This window comes from Fistularia commersonii, chromosome 34 (assembly GCF_037954325.1).
Source record: "Fistularia commersonii isolate RoL2024-O1a breed Wild chromosome 34, RoL_Fcom_v1.0, whole genome shotgun sequence".
Lineage (NCBI taxonomy): Eukaryota > Metazoa > Chordata > Actinopteri > Syngnathiformes > Fistulariidae > Fistularia > Fistularia commersonii.
In genome coordinates, this window is record NC_141317.1 from 10842501 (window position 1) to 10861669 (window position 19169).

Sequence of the window (19169 nt, forward strand, 5' to 3'; positions counted from 1 at the left end):
GACCTCTTTTTACGCACTCTTTTCTACCCGGACGACGTCACGAACGCAGCGGAGCGAGTGACCGAGCCCCGTTGCCGTGGCGACAGGGCACGCTCCTCTGTCACCATGGTAACAGCGCATCCAGGAGTACGAGGTCCGTGGAAACGACGGCCGGATCGGGACGAGGTCCTCCGGATCCACCGCTGGATCCGGCAGCTGGAGGAAACACAGCGAGCTGATTGGATCTCCATCAGATATTGATTATTGGATAATAAGGGAAACCGTTGATTGATCTATCGATCCGTCGGAAGATATCGGGCCTCCGCACTGTAAACCACTAATGCAGCTGACGACTACCTGGCACTCTTAGCTTGCAAATAGCCGCCTCCGGAGCTATTCAGAACCCGTGTTAGCGAGCGGCTAACTGTACGGCGGCCTGTTAGTGTTACCAAGGGCTGAGAAAAATAATCATGGACCAAATCCAGGAACAAACTGCTGATACCGGTTACTGTGAGACAACTAATTAGCTGGAGCAAACTGGCAGAGCAAAGACAAACATATGAAACAAACAAGCATTTATTGAGCTAACATCGAAAGTGAATCTGTTTACAGGCTTTAACACCGAGTCTGAACGGGCGCCTCGATCGTTCAACTCGCTCTGCAGCGGCCGCTAGCTGTAGCTTGTTGTCGAAGCTAAAACCCTTCACTCAGAAACCAGAGGAGTCCTTTCCCTCACAAAGTTTAACTGGTTAAAAAGGCTTTCGACGATCACTTTCATGCATTTACAGCCACCGTTAGCTGCCAGCTGTAGCTAGAGTGACTTTTACTTCCATTGCACTGTCCTTACTGTTAGCGGAAGATCAAGATAGCTGAGGGCGCAACAAATCTGAATGCACTGCAGGCTACGCTGGTTAGCCGGCAACTAATGATCTATGTACTCTATGCAGTTGTTATCTTTTAGCTTTGTCTCGTTTACAAACTAATAGCAAACATTTCTATGCGCGGCAATGTTAAAGTGTCATCGGATGAGATGAATCGCTCATCGGCCTCCGGGGCTAGCGGCTCCGCGGAAAGCTTCGGCCGCTGCCGTTGCAACTTGAGCCGTAGCTGTAGTCTTGACCGCACATGTAGCTTTAGTAGTAGCTTTAAAAGTAGTGTTCGCTAACCCTCCTTTTCAGACTGTTGGCTGTAGCGCCCAGATAAGACCTGCACTTTGGAGGCAGCTGATAAGCTCGTCGGCCATCTTGTGTCTCAGAATCAGCGAGTGCCAAGCTAACGGGGAAGCGTCCCTGGCGGTTAGCCTCCATTAGCCTCCATTAGCTTCCAATAGCATCCTGCCGCCTGAAAGGGCCGAGGATCCTTTGACATCAATGTCATTCTATTTTCCAAGTTTAAACGTCGGAGTAAAAGCCATGACCCGATCAATTGATGTCAGCGACCTGTCGCTATGGCAATGGGATGGGATGAATAAAGGGAGTGGCATCCGCCTCATGTCACGTGTCGGTGTTTCCTTGTTGATTTTATAGTTTTTATAGAAATAAAAGCTCTTGGACCTGCAGTGAACATCATCCTCCTCCACTAACGTGTTGTCTGCTTCACGATCACCCCCCGATCGCTTGTTCCAATCCCACACTGCCCCCTTCAGGTGCCTGCTTTGGGAGTGGCTTTTCCCCTCTTCTTCCCCCTTGTTCATGTTTCTTTGTCTTGAAATATCACCACTGTGGGACGATTAAAGGAATATTCAATTCAATTTAATCCCATGGTAACGGCCCTGCCCGGAGCACGCTGGCGCTGCAGTTCCTGTCGCCGCCACTAGGGGGCAGCAATTTGCAGCATGAAGAAGAGTGCAGGGTTGACCTTTGACCCCAAAGACCAATGGCCTGTTTTTTTCCAGTCCGTCTGTGTGTGTGTGTGTGTGTGTATCAGTGCGTATTTATGTATGTATTCGTTTGTGTGCGTCTGTATATGTGCGTACGTTTGTGTGTGTGTTTTTGTGTATGTGCCTGTCTGTGTGGGTGTATGTGTTTGTTTGTGTGTGTGTGTGTGTGTGTGTGTGTGTGTGTGTGTGTGTGTGTGTGTGTGTTTGCATATGTGCCTGTCTGTGTGTGTGTGGGTATATGTGTGCGTGTGTGTCTGTGTGTGTGTGTGTGTGTGTTTGCATATGTGCCTGTCTGTGTGTGTGTGTGTATATGTGTGTGTTTGTATGTGTGTGTGTGTGTGTGTGTGTGTGTGTGTGTGTGTGTGTGTGTGTGTATGTGTGTGTGTGCATGCATGCATGTTTGTGTGTTTTTACGTATATGCCAGTCTGCGTGTGTGTCTCTTTGATGTCTGGGGGTCGGGGTCAGAGGTCAGGCGCCGTTGTCATCTCAGTGATTTCCTGTTTCCTGTTTGGCCGCCTGGCTTCCTGTCCCGCCCTCCTCCCCACGGCCACCTGCCAATCAGGACCAAGATAACTGGGTCTTTCATCTTTCATTTCCCGGAGGTCAGTGAACGCAGCCGGCCGGTCGGTCCGACTGACGGAGAAGGTCGAAGGACCGGCGGTTCCTTCTGGCGAAGGTTCCGATGTTGCTCTCGGGTGACGTGGGACAAGAGGAGCCGTGCCAGCGGTTCCCTCGGGCTTCTAGCGGTTCTAGCGGTTCTGCCGATGGTTCTGTGCAGGTTCCCCTGATGCCGGCGGAACGTCGGTGAGAGAACCGAGGACGCGGCGGGTCTCGGTCTTCACGCCGACACGAGGTTCCGTCGGCGTCCTCTGATGTGTTCCACGCGGTCCTGCTGGGGTTCGGCCGTCCAAGGTCTGATCTCCGGCCTCCTGAGGGCGAGCGGCGCCCGCCGGGCCGAATCCCGCCAGGCGCGGGCGACTTGAAGGCCCTAAGAGGGGAAGCAGATGGAGCAGCACTCCAGGCAGATCTCCAGGAAGTCCGAGGAGCTGCAGCACTCCTCCATGCAGCCGCAGTCCAGCGCCGCCTGACACGCCTCCTCGCCGCACGCCGCCTCCACGCAGCAGCAGGCTCCGCCCCCTCCGCACGCCTGGCAGCAGCAGCCGGCTCCGCCCCCTCCGCACGCCAGGCACCACTCCAGAGCCACGCACAGGGCCAGCGGCTCGCAGAACAGGCACGCCAGGAGGCAGTGAGCGCAGCGGTCTGTGGACACAACGGAGGCGCTGAGGCAGTTTATGCAACACACACACACACACACACACACACACACACACACACAGATGTGTGAGAAGGTGTGAGGCCTAGAACTGTTGTTATCTCAGTGTGCACGTGTGCGAGTATGTCCATGTGGATGAGAGCGATAAGCCCTGACGAAGGCATCGGGCTGATAAACACACACTCTGTGTTTTCCTGAAACACCCGAACGCCCCGCCTTTCAAGTTTCCGTTGGTCCCTGAACATCTCATCACACCCCAGAGGGCCTTCAGGACCCGTCACCTGACCTCTGACCTTCATCAGGTGTGTGACTGGCTCACCGTCTCCTGCCACCTGCTGGATCTGGGCGGCGTCCGTCTTGATGGAGGCGGAGCTTCTACCGGAGGACGGACTCTTCTGATTGGACCTCGGGTGACGTGGCGGTGGGCGAGGAGGCGGGGGGGGCACGGGCAGCGGCTGGTCGCAGGTAGGAGGCGGAGCCTCATCTGGGAGAAGGACAGGCGACATCACAGCAGGAATCACACAGGACTTCACACCGGTGGGTGTGACCTCACCTGCGGCCCTCCGGGGGGGCAGGGGGCGGGGCTCCTGCGGCGCACCTGGGACAGGGGGCGGAGCCTCATCTGCTGTGGGTCAACAGGAGGTCGAAGGTTAGCGCACAATCCCGGAACCACACCAAACTCAACAACACCAGAGAAGGACGGTAACAATGCTTTGACCCGGCTGGTCCTCAGAGGTTCTCCAAACGGTGACTTTGGATCTCCTGATGTTCTCCAGGAGGTGTGTGTCCATTCAGGAGGTGTGTGTGCATCCAGGACGTGTGTATCCGTCCAGGAGGTGTGTGTCTGTCGCAGCTCCCACATGTGTCTGTGTTTGCCGTGAGACTGCAGCGTCTCACCCGGTCAGACAGGAAGCGGGCCGAAGGTCGGAGGAAGTTCTGCTAAACACAGACGTCCTGACACAGGAAGTGGCCCTTCGACATGCGGGTTCGGGAGCTGAGCTTCAATGACTTCCTCAGGTGAGTTCGGACCTTCTCCGGGTTCGTGTGATCTCATCTTCTCACTCGGTTCCTGCTCTTCTGAGCCTCTCGGGAAAACGCCACCTTCACGTCCCGCCATGTTCCTCTTCAGCACGAGACGCCGCTCCTCCTCAGACATCTTCCTGCTATGTATCTGTTGATTGGCGGCGTATCGATCAGAGAGCGAAGGCTCCGCCCACTCACCTGACCCGTGACGCGGCAGCGTCCCATTGGCCGCCGGCTGGCTGGAGACGCAGTCTGAGTGGTGGATCTTGCTGGCTTCGCCCCCGGAGACCCCGTCTCCTGGAGTCACGTCCATGTCAGCGGAGCAGATGGATTGACGGCGTCTAGGAATAATCAATAGTCAATCAGTGGGACGCAGGGACCGGATAGTTATCAATCAGCAATAACCAATGGATTGATTGATTGATTGATTGATTGATTGATTGATTGCTGATCCTCCAGCGGCTCCACACTGAGAAGATCCATGAAGAGGGTTCAGTAGAAGATTAGCTTTTACTTTAGGCCACCAGGAGCAACTCAAGGACCACTCTATCACTCCATGCATCTATCACTCCATCCATCTATCACTCTATCCATCTGTCACTCCATCCATCTATCACTCCATGCATCTATCACTCCATGCATCTATCACTCCATGCATCCCCCTGAACTGCATGTGACTCTTTCCATTCATGTTGCTTTTTGTGTTTGTGTGTTTTTTCGCTGTATGTGTGGAGAATGCTGGAGCAGCGCAGCTTCGAGGGAACACTGTGCACGTACTGTAAACTATCTATCTATCTATCTATCTATCTATCTATCTATCTATCTATCTATCTATCTATCTATCTATCTATCTATCTATCTATCTATCTATCTATCTATCTATCTATCTATCTATCTATCTATCTATCTATCTATCTATCTATCTATCACCCTCAGTCTGTCAGTCCATAAAGTCCTTCATTCATGAGTCCATCAGATTAAGTCCTGGAGCTTCTGGAAGGTCAGCAGGAAGGTGGAGGTCACGTTTAGTGTCTCTCAATCCTGAGCTTCTGAGTTGAGTAGATGAGCCTCAGGTGGGACCAGCAGGTCCACCTTCACCTCCACCGACACGCCGACAGCAACGCAGTAATAAACCGCCGCTCGCAGACGGACGACGACGACGGACGACAACATCGAGGTTTGAAGAAACCTCTCCTCACCTCCTGACCTTCTGTCCTTCCCTCCTTTCTTCTCGTCCTCCCGTCTTTCTCCCCGTCCGTCTCTCGTCTCCAGCGAATTGTGTCCGTCCGGCCGTCGGCAGCGCTCGTGTCGGACCGCCCACCCGCTTCCTCCCAGCCAAACACGTATGTGCACGCTCATCATCTCACACACACACACACACACACACACACACACGCACACACACACGCACAGACGCTGATAAGAAAATGAAGAAAGCAGCCTTTACTGATTGTAGGCTAACTCTTGCCCTGATATCAATAAAACCATGGCCACTACTGCTACAAGGAATAATTATAATGATAATTGTGATGATATGGTAGAAAATAAGAATAAACTACCACAACTACTACTGATGATATGTTATGTAATAATAACAATAAAAATTATATTAAAACAACTATCACTTCAACGACTGCTTCCTATGACGAAAACAACAACAATAATAATAATAATGATGAAAACAACATTCCTGACAAGTTTACTACGATACAACTACCGGCACTGCAACTAGTAATACAAGTGTTTACGTAGGTGTGTGTTCACATACATCCTGTCAGTACTGTTCAGATGTCGTGGCTCTTGGTTATTGCAACAACAAGTTCATTATTTCTTGTTTAGTTTTTTTCACTGTGCTCGGCGAGCGTGTGACAATAAACACCTCGAACCTGCAACCTTTGCTGTGGGAAATGGCTCCCCCTGCTGGCCAGCGGGGGTACTGCACCCGCACCCAGCAAGCTCTCTGAGGTCGAGCGGATCTTGGCGGGTGCGGGGGACCGGTCTGGACTGATGGGGTCTGAGGAGGTCTGGGTAGGTGTGAGGAGGTGTGAGGAGGACTGAGGAGGTCTGACGATCTGACGGTCTGAGGAGGTTTGGGGAGGTTTGAGGAGGTCTGAGGAGCTTTGAGGAGGTCATGGGGTCTGAGGAGGTCTGGGAAGGTCTGGGGAGGTTTGAGGAGGTTTGAGGAGGTCTGAGGAGGTCTGAGGAGGTCTGACATGTGAGGCGCGGCTGCGGGTGCAGTTCTCTCTCCGCCCAGCAGGTGTCGCTGTTGCTCCGCATCCCGGGCGGGACGAGGAGGCCGCAGAAGAAGAGATGAAGCCGAGGAGGAAACAAAGAGGCTGCGGTGCCGCTCGCTGAGAGGAGATCCCGCTCCACGGAGGTCCACGGAGATCCACGGAGATCCACGGAGGTCCTGCCGACGGCGGTGATGGTGAGTCACGCGCCTCCGGTGGACGCGGGTTAGGATGACGTCGCGGCTCCGCGGCTTCCGGTCCGGCGTGACGGGATCTGACGTGAAGCCGCTTTGGGTTCCAGGACTTGGAGGCTGAGGAGCGCCGGCCAACGGAGGAGGAAGAGGAGGACGAAGAGGAGGAGGAGGAGGAGGAGGAGGAGGAGGAAGAGGAGGAGGAGGAGGGGGGAGGACGGCCGGTTGCCATGGAAACGCCGAACGCGCCCGTTTACTGCGTCTGCAGGAAACCTGATATCAACTGTTTCATGATGTAAAACACCCTCCAAACATCACTCTATCACTCAAATGATCATGCCATCACCGTCTGTCACCCATCCCTCTGTATCCCTCCATCATCCCTCCATCATCCCTCCATCATCCCTCTCTCTCTCCCTCTCTCTCTCCCTCTCTCTCTCTCTCTCTCTCCGTCCATCCCCAGAGGGTGTGACAGCTGCAGGGAGTGGTTCCATGGAAGCTGTGTAGATGTTTCGGAGAAGGCCGCCAGGTCCATCCGGGTGTGGTTCTGTCCGTCCTGCAGAGGCCAGTCTCCTTCAGATTTTATTCCGGGAAGCGGCCGGAGCTAGCGGTTAGCCGTTAGCCGTGTCCTTCCTGTGTTCCCCGCAGACCTGGACCCGTCCCCGGAGGTCCGGAGCCGCGTGAAGACCAAGGAGAGCGAGAGGGACGGGAGGCAGGCCTCGCAGGTAAGCTGGCCCCGCCCCTCCCTCTGGCCCCGCCCCTGACCCCACCCCTCCCTCTGGCACGCCCCTCCCCCGACCCCGCCCCTCCGCCTGGTCCCGCCCCCTGACACTGCGCTCCCGTCCCAGATCAAGCGCTCGGCCAGGATGTGCGGTGAGTGCGCCCCCTGCCTGCGGACGGAGGACTGCGGCCTCTGCGACTTCTGCAAGGACATGAAGAAGTTCGGCGGGCCCAGCAAGGTCCGGCAGAAGTGCAGGCTGCGGCAGTGCGAGGTCCGAGCCCGGGTGAGTCAGAACCGGGGCCGGGCCGGGGCCGGGGCGGGTCCTCCTCCGAGGGGCCGCGCGACTGAGGTGGCTCTTCCTGCCGAGCAGAAGATGCTTCGCGTTCGAGAGGAAGAACTCAGTTGTGGCGGCGTCAGGGGGCGGAGCTTATCCAGGAAAGGCTACCAGACGGACGAGGACGCGGACGAGGACGAGGAGATGGTCTTCAGCGAGAGCGAGCTGGAGCTCTACGAGCAGTACAAGGCCGCCGGATACCGAGACCTGGTCAGTGCCCGGCCGATCGACCGCCATCCGGCACCGGGACCGGGACCCGCGCTGACCCCGCTTCCTGTCACAGGTGTGGCGCAGCGAGGACGAGGACGCTCAGTGCGACCCCCTGAGGAAGAAGGCGGTGAAGGTGAAGCACGTGAAGAGGCGAGAGAAGAAGGCGGAGAAGAAGGTGAGGAAGGTCTCCGGAGAAGAGTGCGCGGCGTTCGACGATGTCACTGATGATGTCACGGCCCACAGAAGTCCGTCTTCGCCCCCAAAGAGGAGGCCAAGCCGCGGCGGCACAAAGCGAAGCAGCGCCACAGGGAGCGCGTGCGGCACAGCGAGCGGGCCGCAGAGGGCGGGGCCAAGGAGGGGGGCGGGGCCAAGGAGGGGGGCGGGGCCACGCGGCAGTGCCTGGGACCGGGATGCGTGGAGCCGGCCAGGGTCGCCTCCAAGTACTGCTCCGACCACTGCGGCATGAAGCTCGCCGCCAAGTGAGACGCACCGTCACAGCGAGAGACACACCTGTAGCTCACCTTTACTGACCCCGAACACACCCGTAACACGCATGCAACACACTAGGAAACGAGCCGTCACACACCTGTAACCTTCCTTCATAGCCACTTGTACCTGTTCCGTTCCCCGCGCTAACACACACACCCGCGCCGCGTACAAGTACTCCCAGGTGTCCTACGTATGACGTCCTAGAGTTTGGGAGCGAGGAGCCGCGGTGCGTTCCATCACAGCCGGGCTCTCCTGGTCGCCTCCCGCAGCCGGATCTACGAGATCCTCCCGCAGAGGATCCAGCAGTGGCAGCAGAGTCCGTGCGTGGCTGAGGAGAAGGGGCGGAGACAGCTGGAGCGAATCAGGAGGGAGCAGCAGGCGGCCCGGCTCCGCCTCACGCTGATGGAGAAGCGCTTCCACGAGCTGGAGAACATCATCGCCACCTCCAAGATGCATCAGGTCCAGCAGGACGAGGAGGTGACGTCCCCGTCCGCCTCCGCCTCCGCCTCCGCCGCCGCCCCCTCCTCCGCCCGCTGAGCGTCCGTCTGTCCTCCAGGTGGCCGAGGGCGACGGAGACGGCGACGACCTCCAGATCTTCTGCGTGTCCTGCAGCCACCCCGTCAACCCCAAGGTGGCGCTGCGGCACATGGAGAGGTGCTACGCCAAGGTCAGCGCCCACGATACGCCGTGACGTCACGTCCATCCGTCCCCCCTGTCGGTTCTTCCCCGGCTGATCCTCTTCTCCTCCGTCAGTACGAGAGCCAGACGTCCTTCGGATCCATGTACCCGACCCGGATCGAGGGGTGAGGACCTGCTGGTCTCCACCGTGGACCTTCTGTAGGTGCTGTGACGCTGTAACAAGGTCCGTGTCCCTCAGGGCCACCCGCCTCTTCTGCGACGTCTACAACCCTCAGAGCAAGACCTACTGCAAGAGGCTGCAGGTCCTGTGTCCGGAACATTCCAGAGACCCCAAGGTATCGGACGGGCTCCCCTCGGCAGGAGCACCTCACCTGGATCTTCTCACTCGGATCTCCTCACCGGGAGTTCCGCTGTAGACACTGCATCTACCGACATGAGATATCCAAGGACCTGTGATCACCTGTGTGTGTGTGTGTGTGTGTGTGTGTGTGTGTGCAGGTGCCAGCAGACGAGGTGTGTGGCTGTCCCCTGGTGAGGGACGTCTTCGAGCCCACGGGTGATTTCTGCCGCGTCTCCAAGAGGAAGTGTAACAAGCACTACTGCTGGGAGAAGCTCCGGCGGGCGGAGGTGGACCTGGAGCGAGTCCGAGTGGTAGTGGTCTTCCTGCGGTGCCGGTGCTGGTGCTGGTTCTGGTCCCGGTCCCGGTCCGTTGACATTGAGTTGTCCTTGCAGTGGTACAAGCTGGACGAGCTGTTCGAGCAGGAGAGGAACCTGCGGGCGGCCATGACCAACCGGGCCGGCCTGCTGGCCCTGATGCTCCACCAGACCATCCAGCACGACCCGGTGACCTCCGACCTGCGCTCCGCCAAGGACCGCTAGACGCCCCCCCTCCGTCTCCATGGCGACACCCATCTTCACAGACCACGCCGACAGATGCTACATCGCAGAGTCCAAACATCCAGAACTTTCCAGAACTAGAACAGTTAGACACCGAGTCTGTGTACTTCCATCATCATGTGTGTGTGTGTGTGTGTGTGTGTGTGTGTGTGTGTGTGTGTCCTCAGAACATTGCAATGAATTGTTCACCTGAAGGACAGAGTATCTCCTGGACGTGAATAGAAACCAGGTGCAGCTCCAGGTTCATCCTGATGTTCTTGTAGAACCTTCTGAAACCTCCTAGAAGCCGCGACTCTTCTCATTTGTTTTTTTCTAGTTTTCATTAAAAGCCGACCATGTTGAACTCTCGCTGTGTCTGCCTCACTGGACTCCAGCACAGGGTTCAGGGGTCACGCCCTGGTTCTGACCCCGGTTCTCCAGGCTCTCCTTCGGGGGTCTCTGTAGGTTCTCCAGGTTCTGGGGACAGCTGACCGGCCAGGTTACGCCCCACGAGCTTGGCCCAGCAACTGCTGTGATTGGCTGCGGACGATGATGGAGGGACAGATGGACGATGGATGGATGAGGTCGTTGAGAAAGTGTTTTATGCAAAAAGTGGGGATAAACTGATGAATTCTAAATGAAAAACACGTCAAGGTGCTGTATACGCGCATAGAGATCTGTGTGTATGTATGAGATGTTGATCAGCCGCAGTAACAACGAGGCGGGTCAATGCATTGATCGTTCATGACGTCACTTCCGGTTTCGGTTGCGTTTGCGCTGCGTGTCCGCTCCGCGGGTCTCCGGTCACCGGCGCGTCACTCCGCAACGCCGCGGCCAACCACCTGTGACGTCATCGGTTCACGCGCAACCCGTGACGTCGTAAGAACGCGCGCCGGGCTCGGTTGGCGCCCAGCGGAAGGAAGGAAGGCTGCCGGAGACGGACCGTGGAGGACCGGGAAGTCTACGCGACGCGAGTCAGTGTGTGTGTGTGTGTCTGTCTGTTTGTCTGTCTGTGTGTGTCTGTGTGTGTGTGAGAGAGAGCGAGAGAGAGATAGCTACATGCTAACGTTAGCAACATTAGTATACTAGCATCCAGTTAGCCGAGCTAACCGGTCCCCTAGTGTTGGGCTGTGTGTGTGTGTGTGTGTGTGTGTTTGTGTGTGTGTGTTTGTGTGTGTGTGTGTGTGTGTGTGTGTGTGTGTGTGTGTGTGTGTTTGCGTTTGCGTTTGCGTTTGCACGCAGGGGCAGGCTGATACTGTAACGCATGTGTCCAGCAGAGGCTAGGGTGATACAGCTGTGAACATCTGGGCTCCCACGCGTAACCTTTGACCCCGGTGTTTCCTGCTGCCTGGAAACCCGCCGCCGTCCGTCCTCAGGATGTCATCTGGACCAGATCAGCCCAGACCCAAAGCAGTCCGAAGATCTCCTCGCCTGTCTCCACAGGTCCAAACACACACACACACACACACACACACACAGACACACACACACACACACAAGGGGAGGTGAAAGTTTGACTTCACAGTCAGGTAGTAATGAATGTGTAAACTATAAAGTAAACTATAAACTACCTGTGTGTGTGTGTGCAGGACACCGCTGTGGACGGCAGCAGGAGGGATGGGAGGAGCCTGCAGGAGGTGAAGAGGAGAGGCAGGATGGACAAAAGTCGAGTCGAGGAGTTGGACTTCAAACTGCAGCAACTGGTGTGTGGAAGCACCGGGTCACATGGTCTGATGACACATCAGTCACCTGACATCACCTCCTCTGTGTGTGTGTGTGTCTGCGTGCGTGCACCTGCAGGATCTGTCCAGCAGGTCTACAGCCAGTGGCACCGGTCTGGTCTACACAAAGACCTTCACCCACCACCGGAACCTGTGGGATCCCAGGTACCCTGTCTTCTGGATCCTTCAGAGACCCAATTCACAGGTGTTCTGTCTCCATGACAACCTACCTGTGTCTGTGTGTGTGTGTGTGTGTGTGTGTGTGTGTGTGTGTGTGTGTGTGTGTGTGTGACTCAGTCACCCAGAGTGTCCAGACAGAGTGACATCCATCATGGCTGAGTTGAAGAGGCAGGATCTTCTGTCACGCTGCATTGAAGTCCCAGTGAGTTTGAACCTACAATGCTCTGCACACTGAGCAACTTTTATTTAACTCTAAGAGTACTGATGTGTGTGTGTGTGTGTGTGTGTGTGTGTGTGTGTGTGTGTCAGGCCAGAGCTGCCACAGAGGAGGAGGTACTCCTGGTCCACAAGTGAGTCTCTAACCTAAACTTGAAATGGATGAGTCCGGTGAGGTGCATGCCAGTGGCCTTTGCCTTAAGCTACGAGCATGTTAGCTTCTTGTGAAGATCATATTGAAACCACTGACCAGATATCTCTCTCATGTGTGAAAGCACATAGTTTCCATCACTACCAGTGTGTCTCAAAAGATTGTGCTACATTTGGTCTGCTTTTAGGAAACAAAAGAGATATACTCTGCGTCAGTGTTATTTTGTTTAGCCAACTTCTCCATGCAAACACAGAATGCCTTAAAATGCCTTTTTTAAATTATGCAGAAAATCTTTAAAAAGAACCTAAAAACCAAAACGTACTGAACTGTGAGTGACACACCCTTAGATTCATTCAACTAAATACACATGGGTGTCCCTTCACAAAGGAAGAACATTTTGAAATGTAAAATTCATGTCATCAGTTGTCATTGCTGTATGTTTGAATTTGGCCCTACTGGTTTGTTTGCGCTTTCTAAATTCGATAAATTAATAAATAAATAAAATAAAAAACGAAAGGAGCCCTATCCTTTGATCGGTGAGGCTCCAAATAAAATGCACCGCACCGGAAGCCATGGAGATCCTACTGAATTAATGACCCACTGACAGATGTGGATAGTTATTTTTGTTGACTTCTCCAAGAAACAAAATTCAAAAAACACTAAAAAAAAAAAAGTAAACATGTACTCGTGTGTGTGTCTGTGTCCGTCCACAGGCAGGATCACATCGATGTGATGAAATCCACTGAGATGATGTCGGAGTCTGAACTGCAAAGTCTCTCCAACAAATACGACTCCATCTACCTCCATCCTGTAAGAACACACACACACACACACACACACACACACACAACCCAGCATGACATGAAGGCACTTACCCATTTCAAAAGGGAGATAATTAAACTGTATTTGTGTTTGTGTTTGTTCCAGGAGACCTTCCAAGTGTCCCTTCTGGCAGTGGGCTCGGTACTGCAGCTGGTCGATAAGGTCATGACCTCCGAGCTCAGGAATGGATTTGCTGTGGTCAGGTAAGGCCGTGATGCGTTCAGGCGCGCTCCGCGTCCTGGTCGTCCCGTCCGCGGTCCCTGATGCCTGTTTGTCCGTCCCTCAGGCCTCCTGGTCACCACGCCCAGAGTCGGGAGGCCAACGGCTTCAGCATCTTCAACAACGTTGCTGTGGGCGCTCGCTATGCTCAGACCAGGCACGCCGTCAGCAGGTCCGTCTCAGACCTTCACTGACTGGGGGACGTGCCAGACCCGTTGGACCAAGCAGCTCACATGACATGTCTGTGTGTATGTGTGTGTGTGTGTGTGTTTGCGTGCGTGTGTGCGTGTATGTCTGTCTATCAGGGTGCTGATTGTGGACTGGGACATCCATCACGGGCAGGGCATCCAGTACCTGTTCCAGGACGACCCCAGGTGACCCCTTGCTGTCACCTCTGTCCTCAAACGCAACAAACATCATTTATTAACACTGTTTGTGTGTGTGTTGCAGTGTGCTGTACTTCAGTGTCCACAGGTTTGACTGCGCCTCATTCTGGCCTCACCTGCCTGAGTCTGGCAGCCAGTTTGTGGGCGGAGGGGCCGCCGAGGGGCGGAGCATCAACCTACCCTGGAACCAGGTGGGTCCTCACGATCCTCTATGAAGATACCATCTCAGTCTTCTGAAGGCCGAGGTCTTCACCCGCTCTCCTCCTGTGTCCAGACGGGAAAAACAGACGCTGATTACATTGCTGCTTTTCACCAGCTGCTGCTACCTGTGGCCTATGAGGTGACACACACACACACACACACACACAACTATACACATGGTGTTATCAGTGAGTGTGTGTGTGTTTAACCCTGTGTGTGTCTTCAGTTTCAGCCTCAGCTGGTTCTGGTCTGTGCTGGGTTCGATGCTGCTCTAGGAGACCCCAAGGTGAGACGACACACACGCATACACACATGGGAAAATGGAATAATGTTGTTGATGACGTGTGTGTGTGTGTGTGTGTGTGTGTCTGCGTGCAGGGCATGATGAGTGTGCGTCCTCAGTGCTTCCATGTTCTGACCCACATGCTGATGGGTCTGGCGGAGGGTCGCCTGGTCCTGGCCCTGGAGGTGAGAACATCAACCTCTGGAGCTGAAGTCTAGTGCTCTGCTCAGAACCTCCTGGCGGCTCCGGTTCCAGCTCATTGGACTGACTGTGGTCTAGGTCCAGAGGAGGCTGCAGGGGGGCCCCAGAAGGCCTGAGAGGCTCCGGAGGCCCTGAGAGGCCCCGGGCTACACACTGAGACCCATCTTCTGTTTGCAGGGAGGTTATAACCTGAAGGCCACAGCAGAGGGTGCTGCAGCCTGTGTGTCAGCTCTGCTGGGGGGAGCCTGCCCTCGTCTGACCCCCCCCACAGCTCCATCAGCGGGGTACACACACACACACACACACACACCCACACTCTCTTCTGCCACTGTGTGATGATGTCAGGATGAAGGTGTGTGTGACCCTGCTCTGTGTCTCAGCGCCATGGAGTCCATCTCCCAGACCGTCTGTGCTCAGTACACACACTGGAGCCGCCTGCAAGTGCTGGGTAACACACAAACACACACACAAACATGCACACACACAAACTGGCACATACGCAAAGACACACACGCATGTGTACACACATACATATACACACACACGCACCTGTATGTGCACATACATATAAACATACTCACACAGACTGACACATACGCAAAAACACGCATGTGCATACTGGTGCCGGAGTGACTCCTGCAGATGACCTCAGGATGAGTCTCCTGAGAAGGCTCTCAATGTTCCTCTGGGACATCATTGTGAGAACATGCAACCTGAACATCTCCTGGCAGGAAGCTGCACGTCAGTCAGGACACAGGTTGTCATGACAGCACAGGATGAGGAGGACTGCCAGAACCCCGACCCCACGGTCGCCACGACGACAGGCCTGGTGTACGATGAGAGGATGATGGAGCACTTGAACATGTGGGACAGGTGGGTGTGTCTGCTGGACGGGACAGGACGCAGGACTGATTCAGTGAGAAGAGTCTGCTGCTGTGTCCTTGCAGACATCACCCCGAGCAGCCAAAGAGGATCTTCTCCATCTTCAGCAAACACGAGCGGCTGGGGCTGCTGGAGCGCTGCAGACGGATCCCGGCCCGACTCGCTACCGAGGAGGAGCTCGCCGCCTGTCACAGGTGACGCACACTCACACACACACACTTACACACACAGTTAGCACACATTCTACAACCTCAGAACCTCCAGGACTTTTTGAACCTGCTGCTGATGTCCTTCTACCAGACACATCTCAGAACCTCCAGAGGTCCAGAAGAGTCAGGACCTCAACAGGTCAGAACTGCTCTGATGGACCTTCACGGTGACATGGGTGACGCGTGTGTGTGTGTGTGTGTGTGTGTGTGTGTGTGTGTGTGTGTGTGTGTGTGTGTGTGTTGCTCAGTGTGCCCCACATCCAGCAGATGAAGGCCACAGCAGACATGAAGAGCAGAGATCTTCACAAACTGGGAGAGGAGTTTAATTCCATCTTCTTCAACAACCAGTCGTTCCACTGCGCCCTGCTGGCTGCCGGGGGGAGCTGCAGGATGGTGGAGGAGGTCCTGAGGGGGGAGGTAGTGCACGCGCACACGCATACATACACACGCACACACACACACACACACAGACACAGGATGGCAGCAGATGCAGATGAGAAGGTTGTTTCCTGCAGGTGAGGAACGGCGTGGCCATCGTCCGTCCCCCCGGCCATCACGCAGAGAGAGACGTCCCCTGCGGCTTCTGTCTGTTCAACACAGCGGCGGTGGTTGCTCGTCACGCGCAGAACATCAGCCCCCGCCCGCTGAAGGTGCTTGTCCTGGACTGGGACGTTCACCATGGCAACGGGACGCAGCACATCTTCGAGGAGGATGACAGGTGTGCCCAGTCCAGGTGCCCTAACCGCCGTCCTGGTGTCATGTGACTGACAGCTGACGTGCCTGTCCACAGCGTGCTGTACATCTCCCTCCATCGCTATGACAACGGCATCTTCTTCCCCTCTTCGGAGGACGGCGCCCCTGACCGGGTGGGCACGGGCAAGGGGGCGGGGTTCAACGTCAATGTGGCGTGGAGTGGCGGGCGAATGGGGGACTCTGACTACCTGGCCGCCTTCCACCATGTTGTCATGCCCATTGCGACTGAGGTAACAAACACACACACACACACACACACACACACACACACACACACACACACACACACACACAAACACACACACAGGAGGCATGACCTGCACCCCCCTCTCCTCAGTTCAACCCCGGGCTGGTTCTGGTGTCGGCCGGGTTCGATGCAGCGCGTGGAGACCCCCTGGGGGGGTACCAGGTGACTCCGGAGGGGTACGCCCACCTGACCCACCTGCTGATGTCACTGGCAGGGGGGCGGGTCCTTCTCATCCTGGAGGTGAGCGAGCAACGCCTCAGCCGTCACAGGTGTGTGACATCATGGATCAGCTGACCTGATACCTCCTTCACACACACTCAGGGCGGCTACAACCTGACCTCCATCTCAGACTCCATGGCGATGTGCACCAGTGTGCTGCTGGGTGACCCCCCTCCGCCTCTGGCCACGCCCCTTCCCCCTCCGCATCCCAGCGCCATGGCAACCATCGCCGAGGTCATAGGACACCACGCCCCCTACTGGGCCTCCCTGAGGATACACAGTGAGTGCTACCGTGGGCGGGCGCTATGACGACACGCCGCAGGATGTCGGCCATGTTGGCTCAGACAGGGGGGTTTCATCGGAGGCTGTTGCCATGGCAAGGTGTCAATGTCCTCACCTCCCTGAGCACACGCACACACACACGTGCACACACACACACACACAGTCAGTCAGTCACTCACTCCTTCTGTGTCCAGTCCCAGAGGCAGTGCAGGCATCTGTGCCCCCCCGAAAGAAACCTGGGAGGCGGAGCTCCAGGGGCAGAGGCCGGTGGTCGGAGGTCGGCGGGGCGGACCGGCCTCCCCTGCCCCCTGCAGGCCGGGAGGACCCTGCGGTGAGACGCCGCCCAGACGCTAGCTTCCTGTCTCCTGTGGGATTCGGCCTGTGACCGTCTCTGTCTCGTCCAATCAGGTGGAGGAAGGCCTGGAGCAGCTCGCCCAAGGATTGGCCTGTCTTGACATAGCGGCGGTGGGCGGGGCCAGACCGAAGGTCCACCCGAGTCCACAGGTCTCCAGTGATGGCGGTGTGAAGGCAGATCTGAGCGAGGATGCTGAGGGCCGACCGGCAGAGCCTCAGGTGACGCCGGCCGACCCCTGAGCCTCTGAGCTTCACCCTCTGGGTGTCCTGTCTCACAACTGCCTGGCTGATCTGCGCAGGTTGCCGGGGCGACAGCCGCCGTGGACGGCCCTGAAGACCAGGTGTCGGGGCGGGGGCCGGAGGGGCCGGAGGGGGCGGAGGTGGAGGCGGAGGGGGCGTGTGGTTGGTCGAGGCCCGCGGGAACCATGGAGTTGACATGTGGAGCTTCACTGGACGGCGTTCGTAAACTCTTTCACCCCGTCTCTTTTTCCGCTGCGGGCCGGCAACCGTCTAATGTGTCCGACCCTCCGCAGGCCGCCATGTTTGTAGTGGACCCTCTGACCTGGTGCCCCCACCTGGGCGCCGTGAAGCCCCCTCCCGCCGCAGGCATCGACGTCTTCGGGCCCTGTCAGGACTGTGGCTCCGAGGCGGAGAACTGGATCTGCCTCACCTGCTACCAGGTGAACTTTTTCCTCTATGATGTCATGGCGTAAATGGATGCTGAGCGCCTGTGATGACATGTGATGATGATGTCATGCGTGTTGATGTCACGTGCCAGGTGCTCTGCGGCCGCTACATCAACGAGCACATGGTGCTTCACGGCGTGACGTCGGGGCACCCTCTGGTTCTGAGCTTCTGCGATCTCTCTGTGTGGTGCTACATGTGCGAGGCCTACGTCCACAACCAGGTAAGGTCCGGTCACGTGACCCGGTCACGTGACCCGGTCACGTGACTAATCAGGCGCTCCCTGTCCTCCTGTGTCCTCAGATCCTGTTCGAGGCCAAGAACGCTGCACACCTGGCCAAGTTTGGAGAGGAGGTTCCCCTGAGCTGAGGAGGACTTGAAGATGACCTCCCTCCTTTCCCGCTCGGTCGGTTGTGTTGCCATGGAGATGGCCGGCGGCGGCAGGAGAGGGGCTTCGTGTGGGCAACTTCTCCCACAAAAAACAAACTGCTGTTGCTTATTATTCTGAACCGTCTTCAGCCGGTCGTCGGTTGAATATCTTGGCCATGCGACAAGCCGCTGGCGCCGCCAGCCAACCAGTCGCCTCGCCAGAGGTGACGATGTCATCGGCAGGCCGACCTCTCCTTCGGGCCGGTCATGGAAGCCTGAGCGGCCGCCCGGCCCTGGGCCCTTGTGACGTGCGGCCGGGTGTAGTTAACAGGTCACCCCTCGAGTCAACTAGGAGGCCAGCGTTCCGCTGGTGGGGAGATGATGTCGCTATCTTTCCTGTTGAAGATCCATATTGATTATTGATTGTCAGGCGGCTCAGGAGCGGCCCGAGCCTGGGGGCTGGCTGACAGGGACGGGGAACGGGACGAACACACTCAGAGACTCGGTCCTCCTGCAGATGCTGGCCAATGATGTTACAATGAGGTCTACCGGCGGGCCAGGACTGGAATTATCTTAAGGTTGTAAGAAAGTCACGTCACACGTGCGGAGATTCTGCGACTGCTGTTACGGCAGCAGCCGAAGCTCTCCTGTTTGGTGCAATGTTTGTGTTTAAAAGCGGTTTGAATAAATGGACATCCTGGCTCCTGCTGCTGGTGCACTGTGACTTCCTGCTCCTGGTCTGAGCTCCATGTTCCCAGCTCGTCTGGACCAGATGCTCCAGCTGACTCGCTCGATTCGCCCCTTTGTCCGCCGGGTGAAGCGGCCGCCCGGGCCGCGCGGCTCCGCTCCGGTCCCGGACTTCACCCCCCTTGGACGGCTGCGGATAAATCCGCGCCGGTGCGGTTCCTCCACTCGCCGACGGATGTCGCTGTTCAGTGAGCGGC

General features: G+C 56.4%; 4 protein-coding genes and 1 long non-coding RNA gene across 6 annotated transcripts in view; 3 read left to right on the forward strand and 2 right to left on the reverse strand.

Moving 5' to 3' along the window:
* The window catches only part of tfe3a (transcription factor binding to IGHM enhancer 3a), an 8665-nt gene extending 7195 nt beyond the window's left edge, over positions 1 to 1470 (forward strand). The window contains exon 11 of the mRNA XM_086142068.1: positions 1 to 1470. This exon is cut by the window's left edge and continues 342 nt beyond it. The gene's annotated coding sequence lies outside the window, so the exon portion shown is untranslated.
* The window catches only part of LOC147214602 (myoD family inhibitor), a 5605-nt gene extending 148 nt beyond the window's left edge, over positions 1 to 5457 (reverse strand). The window contains exons 1-5 of the mRNA XM_086142069.1: positions 5355 to 5457; positions 4354 to 4496; positions 3686 to 3757; positions 3452 to 3616; positions 1 to 3119 (exon numbers count right to left, since the gene is read on the reverse strand). The exon at positions 1 to 3119 is cut by the window's left edge and continues 148 nt beyond it. Of these exons, the coding sequence (XP_085998195.1) occupies positions 2848 to 3119; positions 3452 to 3616; positions 3686 to 3757; positions 4354 to 4468 (624 nt within the window). The 5' untranslated portion in view covers positions 4469 to 4496; positions 5355 to 5457 and the 3' untranslated portion in view covers positions 1 to 2847. The remainder of the gene's footprint in view (positions 3120 to 3451; positions 3617 to 3685; positions 3758 to 4353; positions 4497 to 5354) is intronic.
* Positions 4269 to 10215, forward strand: cxxc1a (CXXC finger protein 1a). Its single transcript, XM_086142067.1, has 15 exons — positions 4269 to 5498; positions 6394 to 6583; positions 6688 to 6872; positions 7041 to 7141; positions 7226 to 7302; positions 7426 to 7581; positions 7669 to 7842; positions 7916 to 8017; positions 8086 to 8321; positions 8601 to 8808; positions 8888 to 8998; positions 9085 to 9134; positions 9209 to 9305; positions 9469 to 9621; positions 9703 to 10215. Exons 2-15 carry the CDS (start codon positions 6581 to 6583, stop codon positions 9847 to 9849), a joined length of 1800 nt encoding a protein of 599 aa, XP_085998193.1. The 5' UTR covers positions 4269 to 5498; positions 6394 to 6580; the 3' UTR covers positions 9850 to 10215.
* Positions 10216 to 10684: 469 nt separating this feature from the next.
* On the forward strand, positions 10685 to 18933 carry hdac6 (histone deacetylase 6). 2 transcript variants are annotated; one of them, XM_086142070.1, is made up of 29 exons: positions 10685 to 10820; positions 11124 to 11289; positions 11436 to 11549; positions 11647 to 11732; positions 11865 to 11949; positions 12057 to 12097; positions 12828 to 12924; positions 13042 to 13139; positions 13223 to 13327; positions 13461 to 13529; positions 13606 to 13732; positions 13816 to 13881; positions 13969 to 14028; positions 14121 to 14210; positions 14404 to 14510; positions 14607 to 14674; positions 14958 to 15099; positions 15174 to 15302; positions 15566 to 15734; positions 15833 to 16035; positions 16108 to 16300; positions 16408 to 16557; positions 16639 to 16816; positions 17013 to 17149; positions 17227 to 17391; positions 17472 to 17630; positions 17706 to 17852; positions 17951 to 18079; positions 18160 to 18933. In XM_086142070.1, the coding sequence occupies exons 2-29, from the start codon at positions 11224 to 11226 to the stop codon at positions 18223 to 18225; spliced, it is 3246 nt and encodes a 1081-aa protein (XP_085998196.1). In that variant the 5' UTR covers positions 10685 to 10820; positions 11124 to 11223; the 3' UTR covers positions 18226 to 18933. The 2 variants fall into 2 exon arrangements, with proteins under 2 accessions (XP_085998196.1, XP_085998197.1); XM_086142071.1 differs by having other exon boundaries at positions 10755 to 10820; positions 11121 to 11289.
* Positions 11206 to 12829, reverse strand: LOC147214605 (uncharacterized). The gene is made up of 3 exons (XR_015104400.1): positions 12800 to 12829; positions 11418 to 11474; positions 11206 to 11277 (listed from the first exon to the last, which is right to left on the reverse strand). It is a non-coding gene; the product is annotated as an uncharacterized LOC147214605 (long non-coding RNA).
* Positions 18934 to 19169: the final 236 nt, after the last annotated feature.

Coding starts and splice junctions, on each gene's coding strand:
- hdac6 (XM_086142070.1), top strand. CDS start 11,224: ATGTCATCTGGACCAGATCAGCCCAGACCCAAAGCAGTCCGAAGATCT. Junction 16,036..16,107: donor ATCTTCGAGGAGGATGACAG/GTGTGCCCAGTC, acceptor GCCTGTCCACAG/CGTGCTGTACATCTCCCTCC. Junction 16,301..16,407: donor TCATGCCCATTGCGACTGAG/GTAACAAACACA, acceptor CCCTCTCCTCAG/TTCAACCCCGGGCTGGTTCT.
- cxxc1a (XM_086142067.1), top strand. Junction 8,809..8,887: donor AGGTCCAGCAGGACGAGGAG/GTGACGTCCCCG, acceptor TCTGTCCTCCAG/GTGGCCGAGGGCGACGGAGA. Junction 9,135..9,208: donor TACCCGACCCGGATCGAGGG/GTGAGGACCTGC, acceptor CGTGTCCCTCAG/GGCCACCCGCCTCTTCTGCG.